The sequence below is a fragment of the Coturnix japonica genome, chromosome 7 (assembly GCF_054131305.1).
Source record: "Coturnix japonica strain WE chromosome 7, WE-NBRP24, whole genome shotgun sequence".
NCBI lineage: Eukaryota > Metazoa > Chordata > Aves > Galliformes > Phasianidae > Coturnix > Coturnix japonica.
Window position 1 is genome coordinate 4,364,756 of NC_140669.1, and position 24,581 is coordinate 4,389,336.

Below are 24,581 nucleotides of genomic sequence, written 5' to 3' on the forward strand. Positions count from 1 at the left end.
AAATAATCATAATGGAAGAATATGTTTTCACTGTACTTCAGTTAAAGTTTCTTTAAAAAACAAAAATATACAAATGCAGAAATAATCAGGCTTCATTTTTCATGTTTAAAAAACTACTTGATTAAAAATGGCATTTATCTTTAACTCCTGCTACTGTTCAGGTAACTGGGGTAGAGTTCAAGAACATACACGCATCAGTTGTTTAATTTAACATATGTAGTACGCATGAGGTAGAACAGCTACACAGTTGGAGTTATAGGCAGTTGTACATTAAAGCTACAATAACCTTTTTTAAAGCTGAATAATTTCTCAACTACTTTATATATCCTATAATATTGACAAGAATTTCCACCCTTTCATATCAAAAAAACCCTCATCTTTATATTTCTTTTCATTAATCTGTAATGTTTGTCCACTGATGTTGTATTCAGATAGGCAATACTGATAAGGGAAAAAGTTTTAAAGCTATTATATGGCTGTTTTGCTATAACAGTCAGTAGCCACAAGATTAAGTTTGCTTTCTGGTTTTAAAAATTGAAAGCATTCTTACGGAAAGATCTGTCTTAAGGAAACTGTTATTTTCAAGTTCTAGCATACAGCAACCGTCTGTGACTTAATATACTTTAATATTAAATTTTCAATGCATTTTTCTCTTTTCTAAAAGAAATAGGTTATAAGATTTAGGGGGGAAAAAATGAAACTTGTTGCAGGAGCAGGATGTTTGAATGCATTGATAGGGAACGCAATGGCATTACAAAGCAATGAAAAACATTGTTCCACTGAAGGGTTGTGCAGTCATTTGATGTGTTGCAATGCGATTGAGATAGTAGTGCTACCTTTTATAGGAGCTTTTATTGCATGCAGGTGTATAAAAGGCCTGATATTTCATTTATTGGATATAACCATTATATTTTATTTAAGTGTTAACATTAAATTATCATCAAAAATGCACCATATTATCTGTTTTACAGTAAGTTGAAGGTTTCTGCACTGTGCTATTATGTATATTGTGATTTATGTACCTTTTAGTAGGTAAAAGTACTGTATGTTCCTATTCATCCTGGAGACTTTCACTTGGAGGGAACAAAATTATTAGAGTACAGTCAGTAAAGGTGTTTGAGTTCTAAAAGCAGTATCAGTGATGAGTTTGTCCCAAAGAAAACATCTGCAAAATAAAAAAAAAATCTCACAGGTAGGAGACAGTAAACTTTAGTATTGAAATTCAGTCAATAATATTAGAAGTCAAGAAAATAATCCAAGTGCATTTAAAATAAATTTCCCATTGCTGACACCAATGGATTGTGTTAGAATGTTAATATATAACATTAAGCTTTTATTACTGCATCTCTCTTCTCTCTCAGATCTCGATAATGTAGAAGGAATAGCAGTGGACTGGATTGGAAATAATCTTTATTGGACAAACGATGGCCACAGGAAAACAATTGCTGTAGCCAGACTGGAAAAAGCTGCTCAGAGTCGGAAAACATTGCTAGAGGGAGACATGTCTCACCCTAGAGGAATTGTTGTTGATCCTGTCAATGGGTATGAATTAGACTTTTGTATTTAATTCATGTTTTCATAGTACACAGAATTTTACTTGGGATGGGTCTTCAAAACCATATGGCTATCTAAAATTCTGCAGTAGTATGTATCTCTTAATTCCTGTAAAAAAAATCTTGCCTGCAGCTTTCAAAAGAATGTGCTTACTCACATACAGCTGAACTTATGTAAGTATAATTTGAATGCAATTTACCTTTTGCTTGTACAAATTGAATATATCAGACCTGTATGTATTTTTAATATTAGATAAACTTTTTAATGTTCTGTTTCTCTCTTTGTAAGGCTCAGTTTCTCATGTTAATTAAAGCCATATCCTTGTACACATTAGTTCACTAAAATAGATGAGACAGGTATTTTTCATTACTAATATAATGAGTTGTGGTAGAGCAGACAACAAAAAGAACGTTATATTAGAGTGGTTGTGGTATACCTAAAAATTCACTGATCAGTTTCCTTGTTAAATTCTTACTGGCAGACTATTTAGACAGGAAACTGTAGTGTCGGTGGATGGATCAGGTTTTCACTTTTGCTCTTGTCCTTTGATGAATGGAAGTGACTGTGGACAGGCTACAGTAATTAAGGTCAGATAGTAAGAATGTAAAATCAGACCATAAAACATAACCATACCTGTAATTACTTTGTTAAATTTTCCAGCTGAGTAAATGCATGGCACAGGAAACAGTTTATGAAGATGTATTGTGTGAAAAAGACTATTATATAAAACACTTCTATAATAAAATAACTTGCCCTTCATGATTACACTTCTTATGGAAGCTTTTCCTGAGGGATGGCTTTTATTATGGCATTTTAATTATGTTTAGAAAATATTAGTCTTGAGTTAACCAGTACAGAAGCATTTTTGAGATACAATTAAAGCACATTAATGTAAACATCTGTTACTGTAAGTATGTTTTAGCTTATGACATAATAACAACAAGTACAGGCAAAACGTTAATGGAGAAAAGCTCGTTAATTGCTCTTCAGCAGTCATGTAAATATCCTCAAAACATGTTTTTGCCTTCTAATAAAATAAATCGCGTACTGACCTGTGTCTTTAATTGAGCGTTAGAATGTACACAGGTTTTATAGTTCTGTGATTAAAATGAGCATTCTTTGAGTTAAACATGCAGCAGTGTTTTCAATTCTCATAGAGCAAAAGTTGGTTGATGCTCTTAGCATATATTTACAAAGACATTGAGAGAACTGGAAAAAAACCAACAGCAAACAACACAAACTTCTGTATGGTGGCTTGGAACAAAGAGTAAATGAATAAAAACTGTGGATTTACGTAAAGCCATGGTGTATATGTTAGTTGTCACACCATATCCACATACCTATTTGTTTTTTCCAAGTTCTTATATAAAAAGCGTGCTGATCACATTAGACTTAGAAGTGTTTTGAATATAATCCCTGATCCGTTGGTTTGACAATGTCTACATGATTGCCTTTTATTTGGAATAGGTTTGATAGGAAGACTTTTGTATTTTGTTTGTATTTTGGGTTTTTTGGGTTTGTTTTTTTTGTTTTGTTTTTTTTTTTACTTTTGTATTTCTTTCTTTTGGAAATATGAGGATTTTGAGAATTAAAATTACGAGACTTTGTTCAATTGGAAAAGTAACAAAAGAAAAATCTCAAACAAATACAAACAACAGGGTATGTTCTGTAGTGTCCAGTAGACAGTATCTCAAAGAAATAATCTGAGCCTATACTTGTAATTGAGTTACTGTGATGCTTGCTTGTTTTTTTCTAGAGTGACATAGGTACTTTTTTATTTTGGTGGGTGGGGTTGGTTATCCACATCACTGTTACTTAAGCCATAAAACTATGATAAAAATTCATAGGATATATTTTTCAAGATTTTTTTTGCAGTCATCTGAAAGGGTTGCTCCTTGGACTCAACTCAATGGTTTTGGAAGAGACAGCTCATAACTGAGCAATTTGACTTCATGTGAAATGGGAATTTCAGAGGACTTTGGAGTTATTCTGTAGCTATTAAGCGAGACTATAATTAATTTGTGTATTGTATTTTCTTGAAACTATCAGGCACAGTTAAAATCAGACAAATAAGGTTTAGCCAAAAAAATAGCAGTTGAGGTTTGAACTTTATAGCTAAGTCAATAAAATGGGTGGTTGAGAACTCCATAATTCTGGTGTGAATAATTAGGCTTTGAAATAATTATTTCAATTCTCATGCAAGTCCATTTAGCATTCATATAGTTCATACAATGTGAGGAAAAAAACATTGGGTCATCATCATTCAGTGGACACATGGAAAGTCTCTATTACTATTGACTTAGGAATAGCAGTGGAAAGACAAATACATGGAAAAGACAATATTGCTCTGACTTGTGGGTGTGGTGTTCCAAACTTCTGTTAAAAGTCTGCAGCATGAATATCATGTGATTAAAATGGCATTTGAATGTTCATTTTTATAATTTAATAGCTGGATGTATTGGACAGACTGGGAAGAAGATGAAATAGATGACAGTGTGGGAAGAATTGAGAAGGCATGGATGGATGGCTACAGCCGGCAGATTTTTGTAACATCAAAGATGCTATGGCCGAATGGTTTAACTCTGGACTATCATGCCAATGTGTTATACTGGTGTGATGCCTATTATGATCACATTGAAAGGATATTTTTGAATGGAACTGAAAGAAAGGTAAAAGAAAAATACTGCTGCTTTGCCACAGGCATGCTTTTTCTCTGGATTGTATTGTGTTATGTTAAAAAATGCTTTTCAAGCTTTTTAGTCTGTATAACCCTGCGGCATGTCCAGTGTCATCTATGCTGAAACAAGTGATGTTGGCAGCCTCCTGGAGGAGAGAGTAACACAGCTTAAAATTTTCATCTTTGCTTTAGAAAGTGACACAAAAGTTATTTTTTATTAATCTATTTTTTGCATGTGACAGTGAATTGCATTTTGGTTGATCCACCAAATTGCAAGGAGCTTTTCAGTCAAATAAAACAAAGCACCACTTTCTTTTGGCCCTGCCAAAGTGAGGCTTTCATTTAACTTCACTGGGTAATCTACTTTGGATGAATCTCAGCACCCCATTGGAACATTTGTGGTTCTGTGCAAAGAGGAAACAATAAATGCAGACCAGTGATGAAGAGATTGTTTTACTACTTTATAATTGCTGCAATACCTAGATACAAATCTTTATAGAAGTTCTGTTATTTTGTAGAACAAGAGTAGAAGAAGCATATGGAAAACTATTGAAATGGTCTGGAATTGAATAATTTGTGGAAGGTTTAGAATCTCTTTCATAACATTAGTGCTTTGACATCTAAATTTTTCACTGTAGCATGAATAGACATTAAGTCCATTTACATCCATGTAGAGTTTTTAATAAATCTGTGACTTTTCATTTCTTTTCTACTCATGATTTCTTCTGTATGATGACCTTCATAGGGCCAATATGCAATTCTCTAGAAATAAAAGAAGTAAATGCAGATATGGTTCTCCCTGGGACTTGTCTCTGTACAGTTACACATTTCTTCAAGAATCCTTTATATTGGGTGATCTGCTGTTAAGCCAACGCAACAGCATTGCAGTTTGTCACAATAGCTGGGTAGGGATTTAGATTTAATGCTTTTGCTCCAAATCCATCATGGTCCTGTAAAGGAGGCAGGAGGAGGTAGAACACACTGGGAGAAAGACATTTTTTAATTAAAGATCCTTGTCTACTTGGAATGGTAGACAAGTTGTAAAGTTCCTGGATAGAACAGGTCTAAAATAGTAAATGCAGTTGCCATGGATTACATATGGATTACTAGTGAGAGCTGATGGCTTTGCCTCCCACCATGACTGCTGAATAAGAAAACCCTGTTTTCATAGGCTTCGTATGGGGAAAAATATTTTTAGTATTTTGGGAGCAAACCGTGGTGTGTGCTTATAGTTTTTGTTTTGTTTTTTTTTTCTTGTTCTGTTGCTCTCCTTTTTTTTCTTTTTAGTTAACACAACCCCAATTAAATGAGAAATTTTTCAGAAATCAGTCATTTGCACTTGAACAAAAATAAGCAACTCATACTGTTCTTTGCTCTTGTTAGAAGCAGGAATATTGAATCGAAAACCTCATTGAGGTAAAAATCATTCCAAAATATGGGATTCAGATGTGTGTTTACTGCGGGACACGACCTCAGCAACATTTTATAAGAAGCAAATATTTGATATGCTGGATGTATACTGAAAGTTAGAAACTGCTATGCTTTGTTGCTAGGAAAGAAGATAGATGTTTACTGAACATAATAATTACAGGAATGCAGGAAAGCATGCAGTTTATTTTAGAGAAACATCTTAAATATCAATGAAGTTCTGAAATTAATTTTTTATGCTGTTGCAGAGATCAGATTTATGCTACTTAATTTTATTGCATTAAGTTTGTATGTTTGAGCACAGTACTTATCTCAGCTTTCCTGTATCCTCCTATATGTTCTCTGTAGTGCAATACTTATTTTAACCTGTCCAGTGCTCACCTGAGACTAATTAATTGCAGGTAATCTACAGCGGAAAAGATTTGAATCATCCTTTTGGATTGTCACATCATGGAAATCATATTTATTGGACAGACTATATGAATGGATCTATTTTCCAGCTGGATCTGATCACAAGGAATGTGACACTGTTAAGAAGTGAGAGGCCACCTTTGTTTGGGCTTCAGATATATGACCCACGTAAACAGCAAGGTATTAATGATTTCCCTCCTATCCTTGCAATACCTTGAAAATACTTGATGAACAATAATAGGAAAAGGAATATGTTGGTTGTGGAGAGGCAAAGGTACTTCTTGATATTTCAGTCTTCTAGTTACTGAAAGCACTGAGACAAAATAGTGTTTGTAACTGTATTTTTTAATTTATTTATTGGCATTTTCACTTTGTGTGAGAAAGACTCTTAAAATATAAAGTAAAACAGATAATATTCTAGAATGCATTGGCTTCTGTACCTTTTCTCGGGTAGAGATCATTATTTTTGTCTTCTTTCTTCTCAATTGTCTCCATCAGCACCATATAGCTTAGCCTGCTGAAAGTACATGGTAACGTTATCTAGAATCCAAATCAGTAGCATTTGATAGTAGTTGAAAAGTGGATTCTTTATATTGCTTGTTTCAAAAGAGAAATAGGTTATAAGATATGGACAGTGTTTACAAAATGCACGCACTTTGGTTTACAGGTTTATTTTTACAGAGGAAATTTTGGAAAGCATTTATAGTATGTAGCATTTCAAATGAGTGTTGAATATTTGCTTTCTTTAGTGAAAACATAGTTCTGATTGTAGTCAGCCAATTCAGATGGAAAGCATGAAGGTAAGCATGAGGGATTAGTATTAACATAATAGTGTTTTAAAAGTTGACCATGTTAAATATTGATACCTCTCAAAAAGAATGTCTACCTTACTGGGCTGTCATTTTTGACATGTACTGGTAGGATAGTGTTTCCATTTCCATAGTTTCTTTAGAAAACTGGAGACCCTTAAGTGTTTTTATTCCTGAAACATTTGCTTCTGTGAACAAAATAGAAAGAAAATAGAAATTTCCCTATATGACCCATTGTTTCTCAGTAAATATATGACTTTGCTCAACTGCAATAGCCAATATGCTAAAACTGTTTTATTAGGTACCTCACGAGTATGTTGTTCTTAGGCTTAAAGCTCAGTTGTGTTTTCACAGTATCATCACTAGTGTGCAGCATCTCCTGTTAGGTGATTAGAACACCTGACAGCTGTCAGTATCTGTGTGTGAACAGCATATGGCATTTGGGGAGAAACAACAACAGGGGAACAGAAAGTGGAGAAATAGCAGATGTGTTCAGGAAAAGTACTGTAATATTTGCCTAAAACTGCCTTCCATAGCTGTCGTTATACTTCTAATTGCTGTTTTCTTTCTCTCTTAAGTTTACATTTGTAGCTACATTGCTTTAATGTGCACAGGTTCAGATTGTTTCTATATACACTGCTGAGTTTCTTTAAACTACTATGTGCATGACAATGTCAGCACTCGTATCTATCAGTTATTAAGTAGTCTTTAATACTGGTTCATCCTCTGAAAAGAGAGAATTCTATGAACCGATGATATCATTGTTTTTATTCTTTCAGGTTGTTGCAACCTGTTTTAATATTGTAACTACTAGAAACCAAACTAGGAGAATAATGTGTCTCTAATAGAGAAGAAAATAAATGTATTAAGGTATTTGTGTTTTCACATTTCCGTATTTTAGCATCACTGTTGGTTACGAAGTGTCTTTTGTTACTTTTACAGGTGATAACGCATGTCGTGTTAACAATGGAGGCTGCAGTACTCTCTGTTTAGCCATTCCTGGAGGCAGAGTTTGTGCCTGTGCTGATAATCAATTTTTGGAGGAAAACAGTACAACCTGCATGAGTAAGCTGTCTAAAGAATATATGGGTTGATAGCAGTGTTAAGGGATAAAAACAATTCTCAAAAATATTTAAAAAACGCTCTTCTTAAAGAATTCTGTGATTTTTATAGGACAGAGATATTCTTTCAATAAATATCCCAATTGGAGAAAGTTTGATGAATACAGTAAAGGTTTGTATCTTCTCTGGAGACATTCAAGACCTGCCTGGATGCCTGCCTGTGCATCCTGATGTAGGGAACTTGCTTTGGCAGGGGGGTTGGACTTAATGATCTCTGGAGGTCCCTTCCAACCCCTATGATTCTGTGATTCTGTTTTCTTGTAAAGGCAGACTATTAAAAGTGCGCAGTATTTGAGGATAAAATGTCTGATACAATAAGAGACTTCAATTATTTCAATTGCCTTTTTCGCAGAATATCAGAAATAACAGAATTTCATGATAATATATATAAATAAGTTTATGTATCAGATTATTATATGAACTAAGTATCTGAAATTGAAATCTGGCATAGGGAATGTTCATGCTGAATCTATTCAGAAAATACATCAGGTAGGTATTTCTATAAATGCATATATAATATGCCATTCATAAATTAAGCAAAATTAGCTGTCTTTTACTAGTATCTCTTCCTTGGATATCTTCATTGAAATGTCAGTAACATTTTCAGCATCCATAATCAATGTGGGAATAGAAATATTATGTGATACTATATGTAGCTATATTTTTAAAAATATTTGCACTTGGCATTTGTAACATTTAAAATTCTTATTGTTTGCCTTGGTCTCATTGGTCTATTTCTTCAAGTGTAACATGTATAACTTTACACTGACCTTCAAATATAAGTATAAGCTGAGAAAAGAATAATGATTATTTCATGGCATGATGAACATTGAGTTTGCAATTACCTTGAACTTGACCCAAGTGCATGACTAGTAGAATCATCACTGTTGCTGGAAAAATGTCTCATTAGGAAAAGAGTTTAAACACCATCAAATCTGAATCAAGCAGGTTTCCTGATTTTTGCTTGTTCTTCCCAGCACATTTCAGTGCCTGGCTCTTTTGAAAGAATTTGTTCTTGGTGGGGTCATAGCGTAATGTGTATTTTACATGTAAGACATTCTGAACCCCATGTATAGAAATGTACCTGTCTGGATTTATCCATAAGCTGCAGGTTTCCTACTTAATTCTACCGCAGTAGATTTTTATCATTTCATATTTGCAAAGTTTATACAGTGTGTAATGCAGGTGTTTAACTTGTTGCCTGGATACAAGACTCAGCTTTTCAGTAATCATTCTCTAGTCCTTAAATATGCACTAGAATTTGGGTAGTCTGTGAGAATATTCTTTTCACTATCAACAAGGCATTACAGTATTTTAAACAGGCACTTCCACACTATCGTCTTAAGCACAAATATAAAATAACAGAATGCCACTCAGACTGTTTTAATTAAATGAGTTCTCCCATTTATTACAAATGCATGATCTCAACTCAAATCTGTGTGCTGCTGCGGGCTTTAGGTGGAATTGTTTCAAATAGGTGAAGTTTATGAAATACTGTTTTGAAAAGTGATGTAGTGAAAAATGCCAAGTCACTGTTTGAGCCAGTGATTGAGCACCTGGTGGGAAGGCAGTGCCAACCCAGGGGAGCTCAGGTGCATGCAATTTACCTGACTGACTGGAAGGAGTGGAGCCAGGATACACCCTGTCCCAGACCTTATGTAGGGGTTGGCAGTGGAGACAAGAGTATCTTATTAGAGTTCCTTGCTAACCTCAGGTCTTCCAAAGTTAAGCAGCTTCTTTCCTTTATTTTTGTGCTCATAACTGTTGTGTTTGAGCAAATCTTCACTAGTTGTATCTATTTTGCAGTTAAACATGGAGAACCACCACCGCAGTTGTGCAAAGCCGAACAGTTTCAGTGCAACAATAAGCGCTGTATCCATGATCGTTGGCGCTGTGATGGAGATGATGACTGTTTGGATGGCAGTGATGAGCACGCTGACATTTGCTGTAAGTATCTTTATTACTGAGTAATACATGCTTGTTAAATAGGAGTGTGAGGAGAGACAAAAGCAAACCGCAACCTCTAAGTCATTCATTTTCTTTTCCTACATATAATAACAGTAGCATTTACAAATAACACTCAAGTACTGGTTTCATAGCATAGTGAAAGAGTAATGTTGGTGGTCTTCTGACTTGGATGCAGCATTAGATTGGTCATCTGTGGATGTATTTGAAACTCAGATTCACATAGTCCTGGGGAACCCTGTTCAAGCTGACCCTGCTTGAACAGGAAATTATACAATGAGGTCTCAAGAGATCCCTTCCTACTTGAAGTGATTCTGGAGTTTTTTTCTTTTAAAAAAACCTATACAATGCTTTCCATTTTAGTAACATGTACCCCTACCTTTAAAAACACTGTTCTAGTACAGCTGTATTATTTGTTGTTTGTTTCTTTGTTTTCCTGTAGAGGGGTGTTGAAATGAAATGCTAGAAAGTGTACAAACCATGTATCTGTGTCATTCCTGAAAGCTACCTAACCTGACTATAAATTGAGAGCTGACTTGGCAAAAATGTCTCTTTCCTTTCTCTGATTGTTTCTCTAAACCAAATCTCCTCTACAAAAATGAAAATACATTATTCCTTTTCTTATCACTTGTAGACACGAAGATCTGATATACTCCTACTCTGAGGCATTGTTTTGTGTGCCTGAATACTTCTGTCACAGTCCTCTCACTCTTGTCTCTTTGAGACAAAATAACTTGAATCTGAGTGGGTTTGTTTGTTTTTGTGTTTTTGCTTTTTGTTGTTGTTGTTGTTGTTTTTAATTGCTTTTATTTTTTGCTGTGGTGGCGACGGTGTATTTTTAGAGTTCAATAGTCTTTCCTGAATGTTGCCAAATGAAACTTGGGTTACATATCTGAAATTGGATGCATGTGTTTCTGTTGAGTCTTGTAGGAGCCTAATGAGGATGAGAGGAACATTGATAGAAATATTTGTGTCCTTGGGTGAAACTTGTGTGTTTTGCTTGATGCTCTTGATGCACACTGAGCTAGTTACCCTCTGTAAAAACACAGCCTTCATGATTGTTACATATAGCTAGTTCTATCTTTTTGTGTTGATATATTTTGATATCTCTGTGAAATAGACATTACTGATTTAATTCTGAATTCTTTTTAAGGTGTTTTCTCTGTTGATCTGAGTTGTATTGAAACATTAGTCAACAGTACAAGGGATTTTTAAAACAAGAAGTTCAACCGATAAAACACTGAGAAGGAAAATCTTTTGATAATGCTGACTTGATTCTTATTTCAATTAGTGTAATTTAAGCTAATTCATTGATCAAAACTTTTGATACACACAGGATTTTTACAGCTACAAATGAAATCATGCAGTCTTAAATCTGTATATGATGCATAGTTTGTGTCCAGCATGTTAGCAGTGATCTCTTTCCAACAGTTACTATAGAAACTTCGGTGGTTCTTCTGGAATTAGTCCAAAAGGTTTGCAGTTATGACCACAATGTACACAAATTTTAAACATAAAAAAAAGCAAAGCTTACATTATGTTTAAAATAATGTTTATGTCTCTATTAATAAAGTAAAATTAATGATAAGTCTTCATGTTTGATTGTTATCAGGTTGTTTATACCAGACTTTAGCTCCATTTATATTGCAAGTGAGGCTGCTTTATAAATAAGACTTGGAATGCTTTTCTGCCCAAGTTATTAATTAATATGGTTACTTCCAATGCTCTTTCACCCCCCACTCAAAAAACACTCATGAAGGTTTCATGTGCCACTGGTATCATGCTCACTGTCTGTTGTTTTCAGTGGGCAGAATAGGTATAAAGGTCAAAGATAAAAGCTACTGAAATGTCAGGGAAAGGCCTGCGAGATGTCCTTTCATTTTAAATACCATTTCTTTCCAGATATATGTTAAACTCTTTAAAAAAGAGACCAGATAACCAAGTAGGTGGATAAGAGCTTGGGATTTTTGTTTTTAACTGAGCGTTTGAAACTACACAGTTTACTGCTCTTGTGTAGGTGAGTGAGATCTGCTAATAATAGACCTTGTTATTAATATAAAGAGCTGAACATACATACTTGTTACAGCTAGGAGAGAAGGTCAGTTATATGTACATGACTTGTATGCTTTCAGAAACTTCATGCTTCCTACGATATTAAGTAGAAGTGAGAAATATTCTACAATTACACATAGGCTACCCAGAAATGAGTAGGTTTAAGTAAATGTATGTAATAGGGCTTAAATAACTTTTGGTTAATCCAGATTTATTAGAATTTAAGGTATCTTAAGTCTTTGCACATGCAGTTAAGTTTTTGAGATAGATGGAGCCATATTTTTTCTTTCACCTACTGTTACATAACAAATGTTTGGTGACACCTGTCTGATAACTTATGAGAGATCAGAAGTCAGCTACATTTGTTGCAGTTCTCGAAAGATTTAATTTCATTATTTTAAGCCTATTGTGAAAATACTGATTTCTTTAAGTTTCTGCATGTTATTTATATATAACATGCTCATTATATATAACTCATAACTATAACTCGACAGCTTATATGTATAGCGTATATGTTTTATTGAGGATTTTTTTTTTTATTACTAATGTTATTTGCAGGGATCATAATTGTGATCTTGAAAGCAAAAACCATTGAGCTTGATGGATCCAAGTGTTTACCATATTTTGTTACATTTTACAACATGAATTCTTATGTCACTTTTTGTTGTTTTAATTTTAAACAATTATTCTATTCCTCCAAAATTCACAGCCCTAATCCACCCCAGATAAAAGCCTGAAGAAAATGTAGTCTTTCATGTTTTATTCAACATAAACCAATGTCATTTAGCATTGCATAATTTTTAACCAGTGTGATGGATATATGTATTCAGATTGTCAAACTCATTTGAGTGCCATGCTTCCAGGCATGCGTTCTATCACATACATGGTACAGGCAATAAAATTTGTATGTTTTAAATGGATCCTTTGTGTTTCAGGCCTGTTTAAATTTCTGAGATCATGACTTTCTGTGATAAGTCTTCAACCTGGGGCTTTAATTTATAATATATTACAAATATGCAGGTTAAACCTTGTGTTTGAACTATTTTGGAGTCAGAATTTTACCTCTTCCCTTTTTATTTCTTTTTGTCTGTACTTGTTAAATGTTGCTAACTTTTATCATTTAGTTGTTACTAAAACAGGACCTCCATAGGAATTCAATTACTATGTACTCTTTAATTATTGGAGTACTGTTTAAGTACTTCAGTATTTTTTGTTGACTCAATTACTGAAGGCTTTTTTGTCGTGATGATGATGATATATCCAAGATAACCATACTAACTGCATCACCAGGGAATATTATTTAATATGTTATTTTCAGCTGATTTTCTCTGTCTTCCAAGGAAAAAAACTCCTCTGTCTTTTCCCCCAGTCAATCATAGTTGTCCTGAAAATCAGTTTAAGTGCCAAAATAATCGCTGCATTCCCAAGAGATGGCTTTGTGATGGAGCTAATGACTGCGGTAATAACGAAGATGAATCAAATAAAACCTGTGCAGGTAATACCTTTACTTAATTCCAGCCCCATAAGCAATTCTGTGCTGTACTGAACTGAACCAGTCAGCTATTAGTAATCTGATTATTGTCCTTTTAAATTAATTCAGATGTTGATGCCACTTAGATGGAATACAAATTATATTTTACTTCATCTTAGTGCTTGATTGTGCTTTCCAAAGTAATTCAGCACTTAATCTGTCCATATGGGCTGACTGTCAAAGTACTACTTAGGTACAAACTTGTTCCTGCTAAATCTTTTTTGGCAGTTAGAATTGTTTGTTAACATGCTCTGATGAGTAAATTTTACTATGTGCTGACAAAAGCATAATTTCTTACTCTGTTTCCCCTTGGTACCTTGAAAATTGTTTTCATTTGTAATTTTATTTTCTGTATAATGGATTTTTAAGGAAATATCGAGGTGAAGATTGTTCACTGATTCTACTGCAATAAATCATGGAGTTCCAAATCCACGATTGTTATTTCTTGTCAGTAGAGTATGCCAAACAACCATTGAATGTTTGCTGTCTGAAATGCCAGACATCAATGGCTCTTTAACTGAAATGCAGCAGTAGACAGCTTTGCCATAAGTTCCCAGGATTGATTCTGTTTGATTTAACTTTTCATATATGGAAAGGTCTGTTCATGGGTTGTTGTTTGTGCAGTTTGTCTAAAAAACTCTCTAGCACAAATACAGATATATAAATTCCATGTCACCATTACAGTTATTGCAGACTGTAATACATATTGATGTCTTTTCATATTCAAGGTTGTAATCATAATCTACTTTTCTGTTTCTGATGTTTTAGTTATGAGTTCACATTTTGAATAAATTCAGTTATAGGATCAGCTTTATAAGTTAGGCTTTATTGATATTGTACTATTTATCAGATTTCAAAATCATGTGTGTAATTGCATGGTATAATTTCTTTTGGTTATCTTTGTTTCATCAGAGGAAAGGCATACGTCATGTCCTTTAATGGATCATTATGGCTGTGTATTTACAGATGGAAAGATTTCAGGAAAAGCAAGGCCAGGCACATTGCGTGCACTGTTGGTTTTATTGTGTGTGTGTAAATATGACTCTTAGTACATCATTGCTTATAGTAGGAAATACAGATCTATTTATTTTTTTAACAAGTAAAATTCCAATTGTAAGTTATATGTTTTCATACCCTGATTCACTTCAGCTCTAGCACTAATGTTATTTTATCGAGCATTACTGTTCTTCTACTGACTAATACTGTGTATTCACACTAACAAGTATATGATTCAAAGATAGATAGGACAGACTCCTGCAGATTTCAGTTTCCGTTGAAATCAAAGGAGGTGAATGATGATTAGTTAAAGTGAAATGAGCAGCCAGGCCGTGAGATACCATCTAGATTTGTGACTTCTACATACAGACTTTGAACCAAAAGATCTATCAGATTTAGTCCATTTCCCTTGCATTTTTGGAGTGTTTTGTCTTGACAGCAAGAACATGTCAGATTGACCAGTTTTCTTGTGGGAATGGACGCTGTATTCCAACATCTTGGTTGTGTGACAGGGAGGATGACTGTGGAGATCAAACTGATGAAATGACATCCTGTGGTGAGTGAATATTCCTTTCCAGTGGGAAACAGGAAAAAACACACATAGCGAGTAAATGTGTAAATGAACGTGGCTGATAGTCTGTGCTCCATGAAGATAAATCTTAAGGACTTCAGGTATGAGAAAGTTTAGGGAAGAAGGACTCATTTAGTGAATTCTGTTTAATTTTGAGTTCATCATGACTAGCAACCAGTTAATACCCATTTGTTGAGTTTGATATTACTTTTTAAGGCCATAGTTCACATTCTTTATAGCTGCATTCAAGGATTTTCAAGATGCACACACATGCACACAGACACACACACACACACACATATATATATATGTATATATATATATATATATATATATATATATATATATATATATATATATATATATATATATATATATATGTATATTCATATGTTTCGTGGAGTATTCAGCTGCATTCCCTTGGCTTGTTTCATGTTACTTATTCACTCTCACTGGACTCACTGTATTTTCCGGTCTCTGAAATTACTCCAGTCTGTGTAATGATATGAGATGACACTTGATACTGATAGTTTCTGTGATTAGCCAGTATTCTTGGGCAGCTTATCAATTTACAGAACATAATGTTCTCTTAGTAATTTCTTTCCACATGTTTTATATGGTATATTCTGTCAGCTTATCTGGAATATTTCTCCAGATCATCTAATTAGTATTGATTTCACCCACTGTTTTCCAGTTTTGTCAAACTTTGTCTATTCCATACTTGAGGATCTTGTTCCTTTATTCTTGAGTGCTGTGGCTGTACAAATATGTTAAACATTTGATTTTTCATCATTTCTTGTGATTTGACAGCTAACGAAAGGCATTCTAACTATCAGCGTTACTTTACTACTCTGAATTATTCTGCGAAAGAGTTTAAAATGCAGTTGTTTGTTGGTGGTTTTTTGGGTTTTTTTTGTTGTTTTTTTTTTTTATTCAGTAGTTTGCTTTTTGTTACCATTATAAATCATATTTAAGTGCAGCAGTTCTTAGCTATGAATAACTTGAACCATACTGGTTCAAGAACTTATGTATACTTATATCAGTAGATAGCTGCAGTGAGCAGTACTGGACAAAATGATGCCAGTAACTAAACATACTTTGTCTTAAAATACAACCACATTTGCTAAGAATCATGACATTTCTGAAGAAGGATTGAGAGCAGAGTGTGCTTATTTTTCTCTTGCTTTCATAAAGGAAACAAGGCTTAAGATCATTTTTGTGTCCATCTGGGTATCTGCCATACCATTTGCACTCAATCACAAAAGGGTGAAGAAAGTATCAAAGAATTAGAGCTTTTACAAGACAGCTGGATAGCAGAGGGAAACAAGACTGGTGTCCACGCTGTGGAGAAACTTCACTGTGAGCTCAAGAGGCACTTATGTTGTTTACCAGGCAGTGCAGGGATGGCTGTGAAACAGCTTCAGGAGGTGTCATTTGTGTGACAAAGGGAGCTGGGGTGGCCTTAGGGACAGGGAGGGATAAAAAAAAAAATGAGAAAAAAAATTAAATATAGTTAAATTTGTAGAAAAATACTGGAAAGTTAAAAGTAGAAGAAAAAAAAAACAAAAACTTTCAGCTTTCCCTGGAAGATCTAAGGAATATATCTATATCTAAGTACATACATATATATATGGTTTGCATTTGATAACTGGTGGTTTCTGAGAAACACCTTACTTCCTTGATGGTCTCTATGTAGATCAGATTTGAGGCTGCTCATTACTCCTTTCACATTGTTAAACTTCCAGATTATTTCCTGTAAATTTCTAAGTTTTGTGAAGTGGATCTTGCGTTTTCCAAATTATATAATGCAAACAGTTTGACATCTTAATGGCATCAATGCACATACCCTCCTCATTGATTTCAGAAGAAAAAGTTGGGGAAAAAAATCAAGCTGTTTAATGTTGAAGTATGTTAGGCAATTGTGAAAGCAAAGTGGTAACAGAGTAATGGATGAGTCTCTAAGGATGATAACATCTTAGTTTTCTACTTCTTTTTTCTTAATGGGAGAACACATAGGAAGTGACTGTAAATACTGACATTTTGATTTTGTATTTTACTACATCATTGTGCAGTAACTTTTATCTCTGGCTGTTCTTTGGTTTGTACTTAATCTTCTGATTTTTGTAGTCTTCCAGTTCCTGTCTTTTATGGCAGCCATTGCATTTGGAGAACCATTTTTTTTTCTTTTTTAACCTAAATGAAAATGCTGAAAACACTTGTATCAGTTATTGAGTTAATGGTGGAGACAAGCCTTGTATGATGGCAGTATAGGACCATGTCATATAACACACAAGAATGCATTTCATTGATCTCCATTGAGAAAGGATAGATATTGAACTTAATTTACTGTTAAAAGCCTTTCTATCATTTCTTTTCATTCTCTTACTATTTCTTCCATTCTGGAGTTTCTTAAACAGATGTTTCATACAGTGTATTTGGTTTGATTAAATCATGCATGCAAGACAGTGAAAGAAAGGTACTAAAGACTATATATATATATACATATATATATATATATATGTATTTATATGTATAGTGTGCATATATGTATAGTGTGCATATATATATACACATACATACATACTATATATATTAAATAGTTTTTGGTTTTGAATGCTTTTTCAGAATTCCCAACATGTGAGCCACTAACTCAATTTATTTGTGAAAATGGAAGATGCATAAGCAGCAAATGGCTCTGTGATTCAGGCAAGTATCGAGTGCTCAATATCTGGAAAAAAACATGGAAGATATTGCTTTGTTATTGTTTTCTTTTGTGACTGAAATTACCAGTTTGATTTGTAACTGCTCAGAGAATAAATAAATAGTAATTGTTAGTTACTCACCTAATGGAGAATGCAGCAAAACTGAATGATTATGTCAGAAATGCTGGCATGGATATGGTGATGGTTGCAAATATAGAGTAGAATACAGAGTGATGTAGTAGTACAATAGAGTATGATGTAATCTTCAATTGTTTAAAAAAAATAAATAAATGATAACAACATTGCTTATGTATTTTCTGCTTTAAGGAAACAAATCAGTTCCAGTGACAAAGTATCTACCTTGTTTGAGGGCAAATTCCACTTAATAAACGGCATTTGTCAGATGGGAAGTCTAGGAAGACTTATGATGTTATTACTACTTTTGTCATAAAGGGAATGTATTCAGTAGCTATTCACAGGAATGTTTTTCCCAGCATTATGACGTGGGAGAGATGTCTTGCCAGTCTTAACAAAATTGGACTGGTTCTTTTCTCACCTCAGAATATGATATTACTGTGATTTTTTGAGGCCGAAAGAAATTTTTAGCTGTATATGGGCAGATTCCCTAAATTATCACAGTGTGCAGAAATTCTGTGTAAGGAAGCCCTATAGTGCTTATGTAGCGCTTTTTTCCTTCTCTTGGTGACCGCAGTCAAAGTAGCAGAACTGCAATGAGATTGTTGTAATGACTAGAACAAAGTAAGATATCACTAAGGATAAAATAAAACAGCTTAATTTGTGGCTATCTATATTTAAGCAGGAAAAGAAATGAAGAAAATATACAGCCTTCTAATGCCAACTGGTAATTTTGACAAAGTGTGAGTAAGTGTAATGATCTTAGACTATCTAAAAATGAAAGAGCAACGCAGGCTATTAGTAGAGTTAGGGAACCATATGTTCATTTACATTTAGACCTTACAGAAAGATCCTAACAGCCCAGAGGACCACATAGTCACCACCCACATGAGTTAACATGAGAAAGTGCCAGATTCTGCACCTGGGAGGGGTCAATGCTGGCTGTATGCACAACAAAGTGGAGGATGAGAGGCTGGAGAGCAGCCGTATGAAAAGTAATCTCAGGGTTTTAGCTGACAGCAGGTTGGATCTGAGCCAGCAGTGTGCTCTGGAGCCAAGAGGATTTGACTGTAACCAGGGGACCCTCAGGGCCAGCACTGCCTCCAGGCAAGGGAAAGGAATGTCCCTTCTGCTTTGTAATGTGTGGCCTCATTTCCAACACTGCATGCAGTTTGGGTGCCGTGGTATAAGGACATAAAGCTATTAGACAGCGTCCAAAGGGAGGGCTATGAAGATGGAAAAAGGCCACACATAGCAAGGTGTGTGTGGAGCAACTGAGATCCATTGGTTTGTTCAACTCAGAATCAATAGTGTGACTTAGTGATCCTTCCAACTCAGTATAGGTGATGAATCTGTGTATTAGAAATAATTTCACTGTATACCTGTTGGAAGCTAAGAAAAATACTGTTTTATTTACTGTGTGTTATTTTCCTTCCTGGAAATAGCTTGTTTCACTTGGTGTATTTATTCAGATTAAGTATCTTTTAAAATCAATATTTGCAGATGATGATTGTGGTGATGGAAGTGATGAAGTAGGCTGCATCCACTCATGTTCTGCTGATCAGTTCAGGTGTTATAATGGCAGATGTATCCCAAGCCATTGGGCATGTGATGGTGACAATGACTGTGGAGATTACAGTGACGAAACCAGAACAAACTGCACCAAGGAAGGTTAGCTATCTTATTCCTCCCACATTTCATCTCTTGTAAATATAGAGAATATTATATTGTAGATACAGGAGACTTCAGTCAGTGGCAAAAGAGAGAATGCTTTTAAGCATTGCTTGGTATAGAAAATAAGTATAGCTCATGAATCCAGCAGGGGGTGAGTGTTCAAGCAGCATGTAAGAAAGGGAATTAGGTTCCAGGAAGTTCAGAGGAGACACGCACAGGGATATATATAGTTGGCATACAATACATACACGGTGGGTTTTTTTCAGATGGCAGTGAAGACTTAGCCTCTAACTTGCAATAATCATACTATAAATTTTGGTGTTAAGTTTCACCAGGCTGCTGACGGTCATACAGATTTTGAACATCATCTTAAGCTTAATTTTAGGACAACCAAATTCCAGCTCTTCAGGGAGTTAGTTAATAAAACCCCCTGGGAATCTATTCTGAAGGACAAATGAGTGGAGCAGAGATGGAAGGTTTTAAGGAGGCTTTCCTTAGGGAAAAGGAGAGCTCTCTATCCCCTGATGTAGGGTGTTAGGAAAGGGAGGCAAGAGCATGGTTGTGATGTTGAAGCATAAGAATGTTTTAACAAAGTACAATAAAGTCATTAACTTTTTGTTTTTACAAAATGTATTAATATTTATCTCTACCAAAATAATTGATCTGGAACTATTAATTTGCCTCTTAATTCACTCCCACGTCAGAGCATAAAATCTTCACCTACCTTTTCATACAGTACTGTGTCCTCCTGGGATTTGAGCCACTGTGTCTGAAATAAGTGTTTTACAGTCATCATCAGTCCTAAGGTGTCCTGCTCTGCTATGTTTATGTACACTTGTCCAGGAGCTTAGTATTGCTTTTTCTAAGATGGAATGCTGAAAGCAAAAAGCAAAGCAACATCTGATAAAATAAACCATAATGTTACAAGCAGTGCTACAAAACTTATTAGAATAATTCTTTATTTGGATAAACAGGATTGTTTAACTTTATCAGTGTTTTAAACACATTTTATTCCTGTTGGTGTATTATGATTCCTAAATGCAGTGGTAATAAACAGCTGGTCTGGGAAAGAGAAGAAAACTGAGAAGGCCATAGTCTTGAAAATGCTTTGAGATTGTCTGAAGGATTTTTGGATTGATGAGACAGGAGGGGGCAGTGGGATTTGAGTTATTCCTGCAGACTTTGGTTTTGGCTTTGATTAAGAAAGAGAATTCTAATTAATTGTAAACTTTGCATGGAAAAAGCTCACAAAGCATATTCTTTGGTGTAATTCCCATTTTTTCTAAGAAACTCCCACTCCTGGACGATGCAATGGGAAGGAATTTCAGTGCAGTCCTGATGGGAACTGTGTTCCTGAGCTGTGGCGCTGTGATGGAGAAAAGGACTGTGAAGATGGTAGTGATGAAAAAGGCTGTAATGGAACTATACGGCTGTGTGATGAAAGGACAAAGTTCTCCTGTGTGAGTACAGGTATGTCTTTGTAAATCATGCTCTCATTTACTCACACTGCATCTGTGTCTCTGTGTGTGGTTTGCTGATAGGTGTGCAATAGGAATATTCATCTTAGTGTTCATTACTACTTGAGATGTTATTTACACCGGGAGTAAAACATTAATATGCTACTCTAACCCATTTTCTGACTTATAATATGAAATGGAAGGCTTTTGAAATTATGTAAGACTCAAACTGTTCTCTGTAACAGTACATCAAAACAAATACTGAAATTTAGCATTTAATAGTACTTCAAAGTCCAGGTATTTTCTTTCATTTTCTGTCTTTGGCACTACAAGCAATTTGAAATGGTATAAAGTAATTAGTTAGTAGACTTCAAAGAATTAGAACTGCAGCATTGGAAATTTGAACTTCTATTTTGAGAGGAAAAAATGTGTTCTCAGAGAAAGCTTAAAATCTAATCTTGTTACAGTGCTTCATTAAAAAATTGGGAAAGAATGTGACTTAACTAACATTTGCATTAGGATTTTTCAAAGTCATGCTTAGATGGAACATGAAATGAATGTAGGTCATAAGTGTATTATTTCTTAAATTTTGTTTCAAATTTCAATGAAATATTGAGGGTAAAACATCTTATAAAAACAAAATTTACAGCAGGGGATGTATGTAATAGGTAGTAACTTTACCTGAAATTATTAGTGGAAAAGAGAACATATTCTAATATCTGTCTGTGTTATAACTACGCACGTGAAGTGCTGAGATCCAGTTATGTAAACTATGTCTAAAAGTATTTGGGAATGTGTATGAACTGAATTCATTATTAATGTGGTGAACTACTTGATTGCTTGCTGATAACTGGATTTCAAGCTTACAGAAGTAACTGTGTCCAAATAAAGAAGTATAAGATAAAAACTTTTTTCTAGACAAAATCTGAAAGTGCATTCCTGCAGTCTCTGAAAGTAGATATAAAACAAGTTGTTTTTAAATGAAATACCATCAATAAATGAAAAGAGATTTCGCTTTCCTAATAGAACAGACTTTTCCCTAAAATATACCGCCAGAAACCTGAAACAGGAAATGCACTTCTGAAGTGCACTGTCTTTTTCCTGGAATCCAGGTGGTGAAGAGTTCTCCAAGTGTTTTTCTTTGCTATATATTTACTCAGGTTTATAGCCGTGTGCAGGTAGTGCAGCGTCCCCGTCACTTGGTAGTATGGAGGATGAAATGTGAATTCTCTGGCTGCTTTATATAAATGCAGGGAAAAAAAAAAAAAAGAAAAATCTTTCATCTAGCATTGGATGAATTCTAAGACTCAAAGCTTTCATTTAAAGGATCACAATCATTCATAGAATCATAGAATCACAAGGTTGGAAAGGACCTATAAGATCATCTAGTCCAACCATCCTCCCTCTACCATACCTATAGAAAACCACCATATAGACACTAGATAGTTGTGTGGAACTATCATGTTAGCAATCAGTTCTGACAGTTCCATAGAAAACTCTTCATTTTTTTCCTTCCACTGGCCCTAAAGGGGAGGAAAACTGAAGTTCCAGAGGAAACCTGTTGGTAATGCACTGGAAGAGGAAACTGAATTAGATCTTTTATTTCACGAGTTCTCCACTTCGTTCCAGATGGTGGGAGTAATGAAAAGTAATGGTGTTATGAGGAACAGTTTCTACCATTATCCTTTCAGGTTTCAGAATGTCATTTACACTGTAGGTTATTTGAAAGAAATAATAGCAACCAATTTCTTGTATTTGTGAGAATTATAGGAGCTATGAGAAACTGGCTAATTTCCTCTTAAATATTCCTAACTGGAGGTGTCCAATTTACAAATGCAAGCGATTTTTCGATATAGGATAATGGTAGCCTCTAAGATCTGTAATATTCAGCTCCTATTCTGACATGCTGTTAAGAAATTCTATACAGGGTGTTCTGTATTGCCCTTCAGTAATTAGTCTCTCACAGTTGGATCAACTTTTACTAACATCATCTGAATCGTTGCGGCGAGCATCGTTGTTTGCCTTCATCTTTTCACTAGTATAACAAGCTTTTGAATATTGAAAGACATCTGTCAAGTCTCTTTAATCACCTCTTTATAATTAAGTGAAAACATCTAATTCTTGATTGATTTTTAAACTTTTAAGTATTTTTGTTGGTTGCACTGTACCCATGCAATCTGTGCAGTTCATAAACTGATAAGCAGTGTCAGCCGAAGCTCTACGGATCTATTAACTTGCATTAGCAGATTTGAGGTTGATATCTCATCTCTTTTATCTTTTGTCATTTGCAGATGTTTGCAATGATGTGATAAATAATGTGTTAGAGTTTTGAGCATCACTAGGATAAGAGATACAGTAGCTACTTGATTGAGATAAGTAGTGTTGGGTTGCTTCTAGCCCGTTTCTGCTTTTAAATTAGATTGAGATACTCCTAAATTAACTTAGACTAGATTAGATTAGGCTAAAGTTACTATTCTAAATTCAGATTCTGATCTCCAAAATTGTTATGAGCATGTACCTCATCTTAATTTTATGTACTGCATAAATCCATCCTTTTTATTCAGACTTCCTACTTTGCAGATAGCATGTAGACTCAACTCTTACCTCTCCTCCAAACCAAGTAAGATAATTGGCTTAATGGCATAGCTGCGGCATTTTGTTAAATGTGTTGGATTAGAACATGTATATTTTTGTGTGTGAGGTTAAACCTACCTTACAGTTTTACCAGCCAGGAGCAAGTCTAAGATGACTGAATGCAGACAGCTCTCATCAAAGTGGGTTTCCTGAAATTTAATAAATCATCAGTCCAAAAACTTCTTGAGCTCAGTGGTTTAAAAAAAGATAATAAAAATAAAATAAAAGTTAATTCTCTATTGTACTTGCTCATATTTGTAGGAAATAGAAAAGAAGCATTTGAATCAAACTCTTCCATGTAAATTTTGTTCAGATCTTCTGATATACTGCTTTACAGTGAATTCTTCAGGGTTATGTAAGAGTTATGGAAAATAAAAGGTGTCTGTTGAGCACTTAATTAGTGCTCAAATTTACTGTAAAGGCTTTTGGAAACCAGAAGTGTAAGCTTCAGTAAGGGGAATTAAAGCAAAAGCAGTTGAGTGTATTTGAAGTAATGATTTCAGGAGAGTCATAATATTTCATTAAGTCCATCTCTTCTGTATTTTGTTTAAGATTTATATCTTGTGAGTATATTCTACTTAAGAGCATGTCTCAGCTATCATAGAGAAAGATGGATTTTTTATTATAACATATATCTTCATTAGAGTAAGGGGAATGCAGGAAAACTGATTTACTCCATAAATATTTGTATGTATAAAAGATTAAAAAAAAAAACAGATTAAGAGCTCTATTGATAGCTACATCAGTTTACTTTGGGACCCATCTAGTTCGCTTGACATTGATGTTTTCCAGTAGCTCTCACTTTACTGCTATGTTATAATACGTGAAATCAATATTCACTTCAAGATAATTAATATAGACACT

The 24,581-nt window shown here is 34.5% G+C and overlaps 1 protein-coding gene across 8 annotated transcripts in view; it reads left to right on the forward strand.

Annotated features, from left to right (window-relative positions):
- Positions 1-24,581, forward strand: part of LRP1B (LDL receptor related protein 1B) — a 553,348-nt gene that overhangs the window by 365,758 nt on the left and 163,009 nt on the right. For all 8 annotated transcript variants that reach the window (XM_015869156.3, XM_015869153.3, XM_015869152.3 and 5 more), the window contains 10 exons: positions 1,362-1,542; positions 4,004-4,223; positions 6,061-6,250; positions 7,822-7,944; positions 9,807-9,947; positions 13,387-13,512; positions 14,984-15,100; positions 17,741-17,821; positions 19,456-19,623; positions 20,914-21,096. In XM_015869156.3, coding sequence (XP_015724642.2) covers positions 1,362-1,542; positions 4,004-4,223; positions 6,061-6,250; positions 7,822-7,944; positions 9,807-9,947; positions 13,387-13,512; positions 14,984-15,100; positions 17,741-17,821; positions 19,456-19,623; positions 20,914-21,096 — 1,530 coding nt within the window. The remainder of the gene's footprint in view (positions 1-1,361; positions 1,543-4,003; positions 4,224-6,060; positions 6,251-7,821; positions 7,945-9,806; positions 9,948-13,386; positions 13,513-14,983; positions 15,101-17,740; positions 17,822-19,455; positions 19,624-20,913; positions 21,097-24,581) is intronic.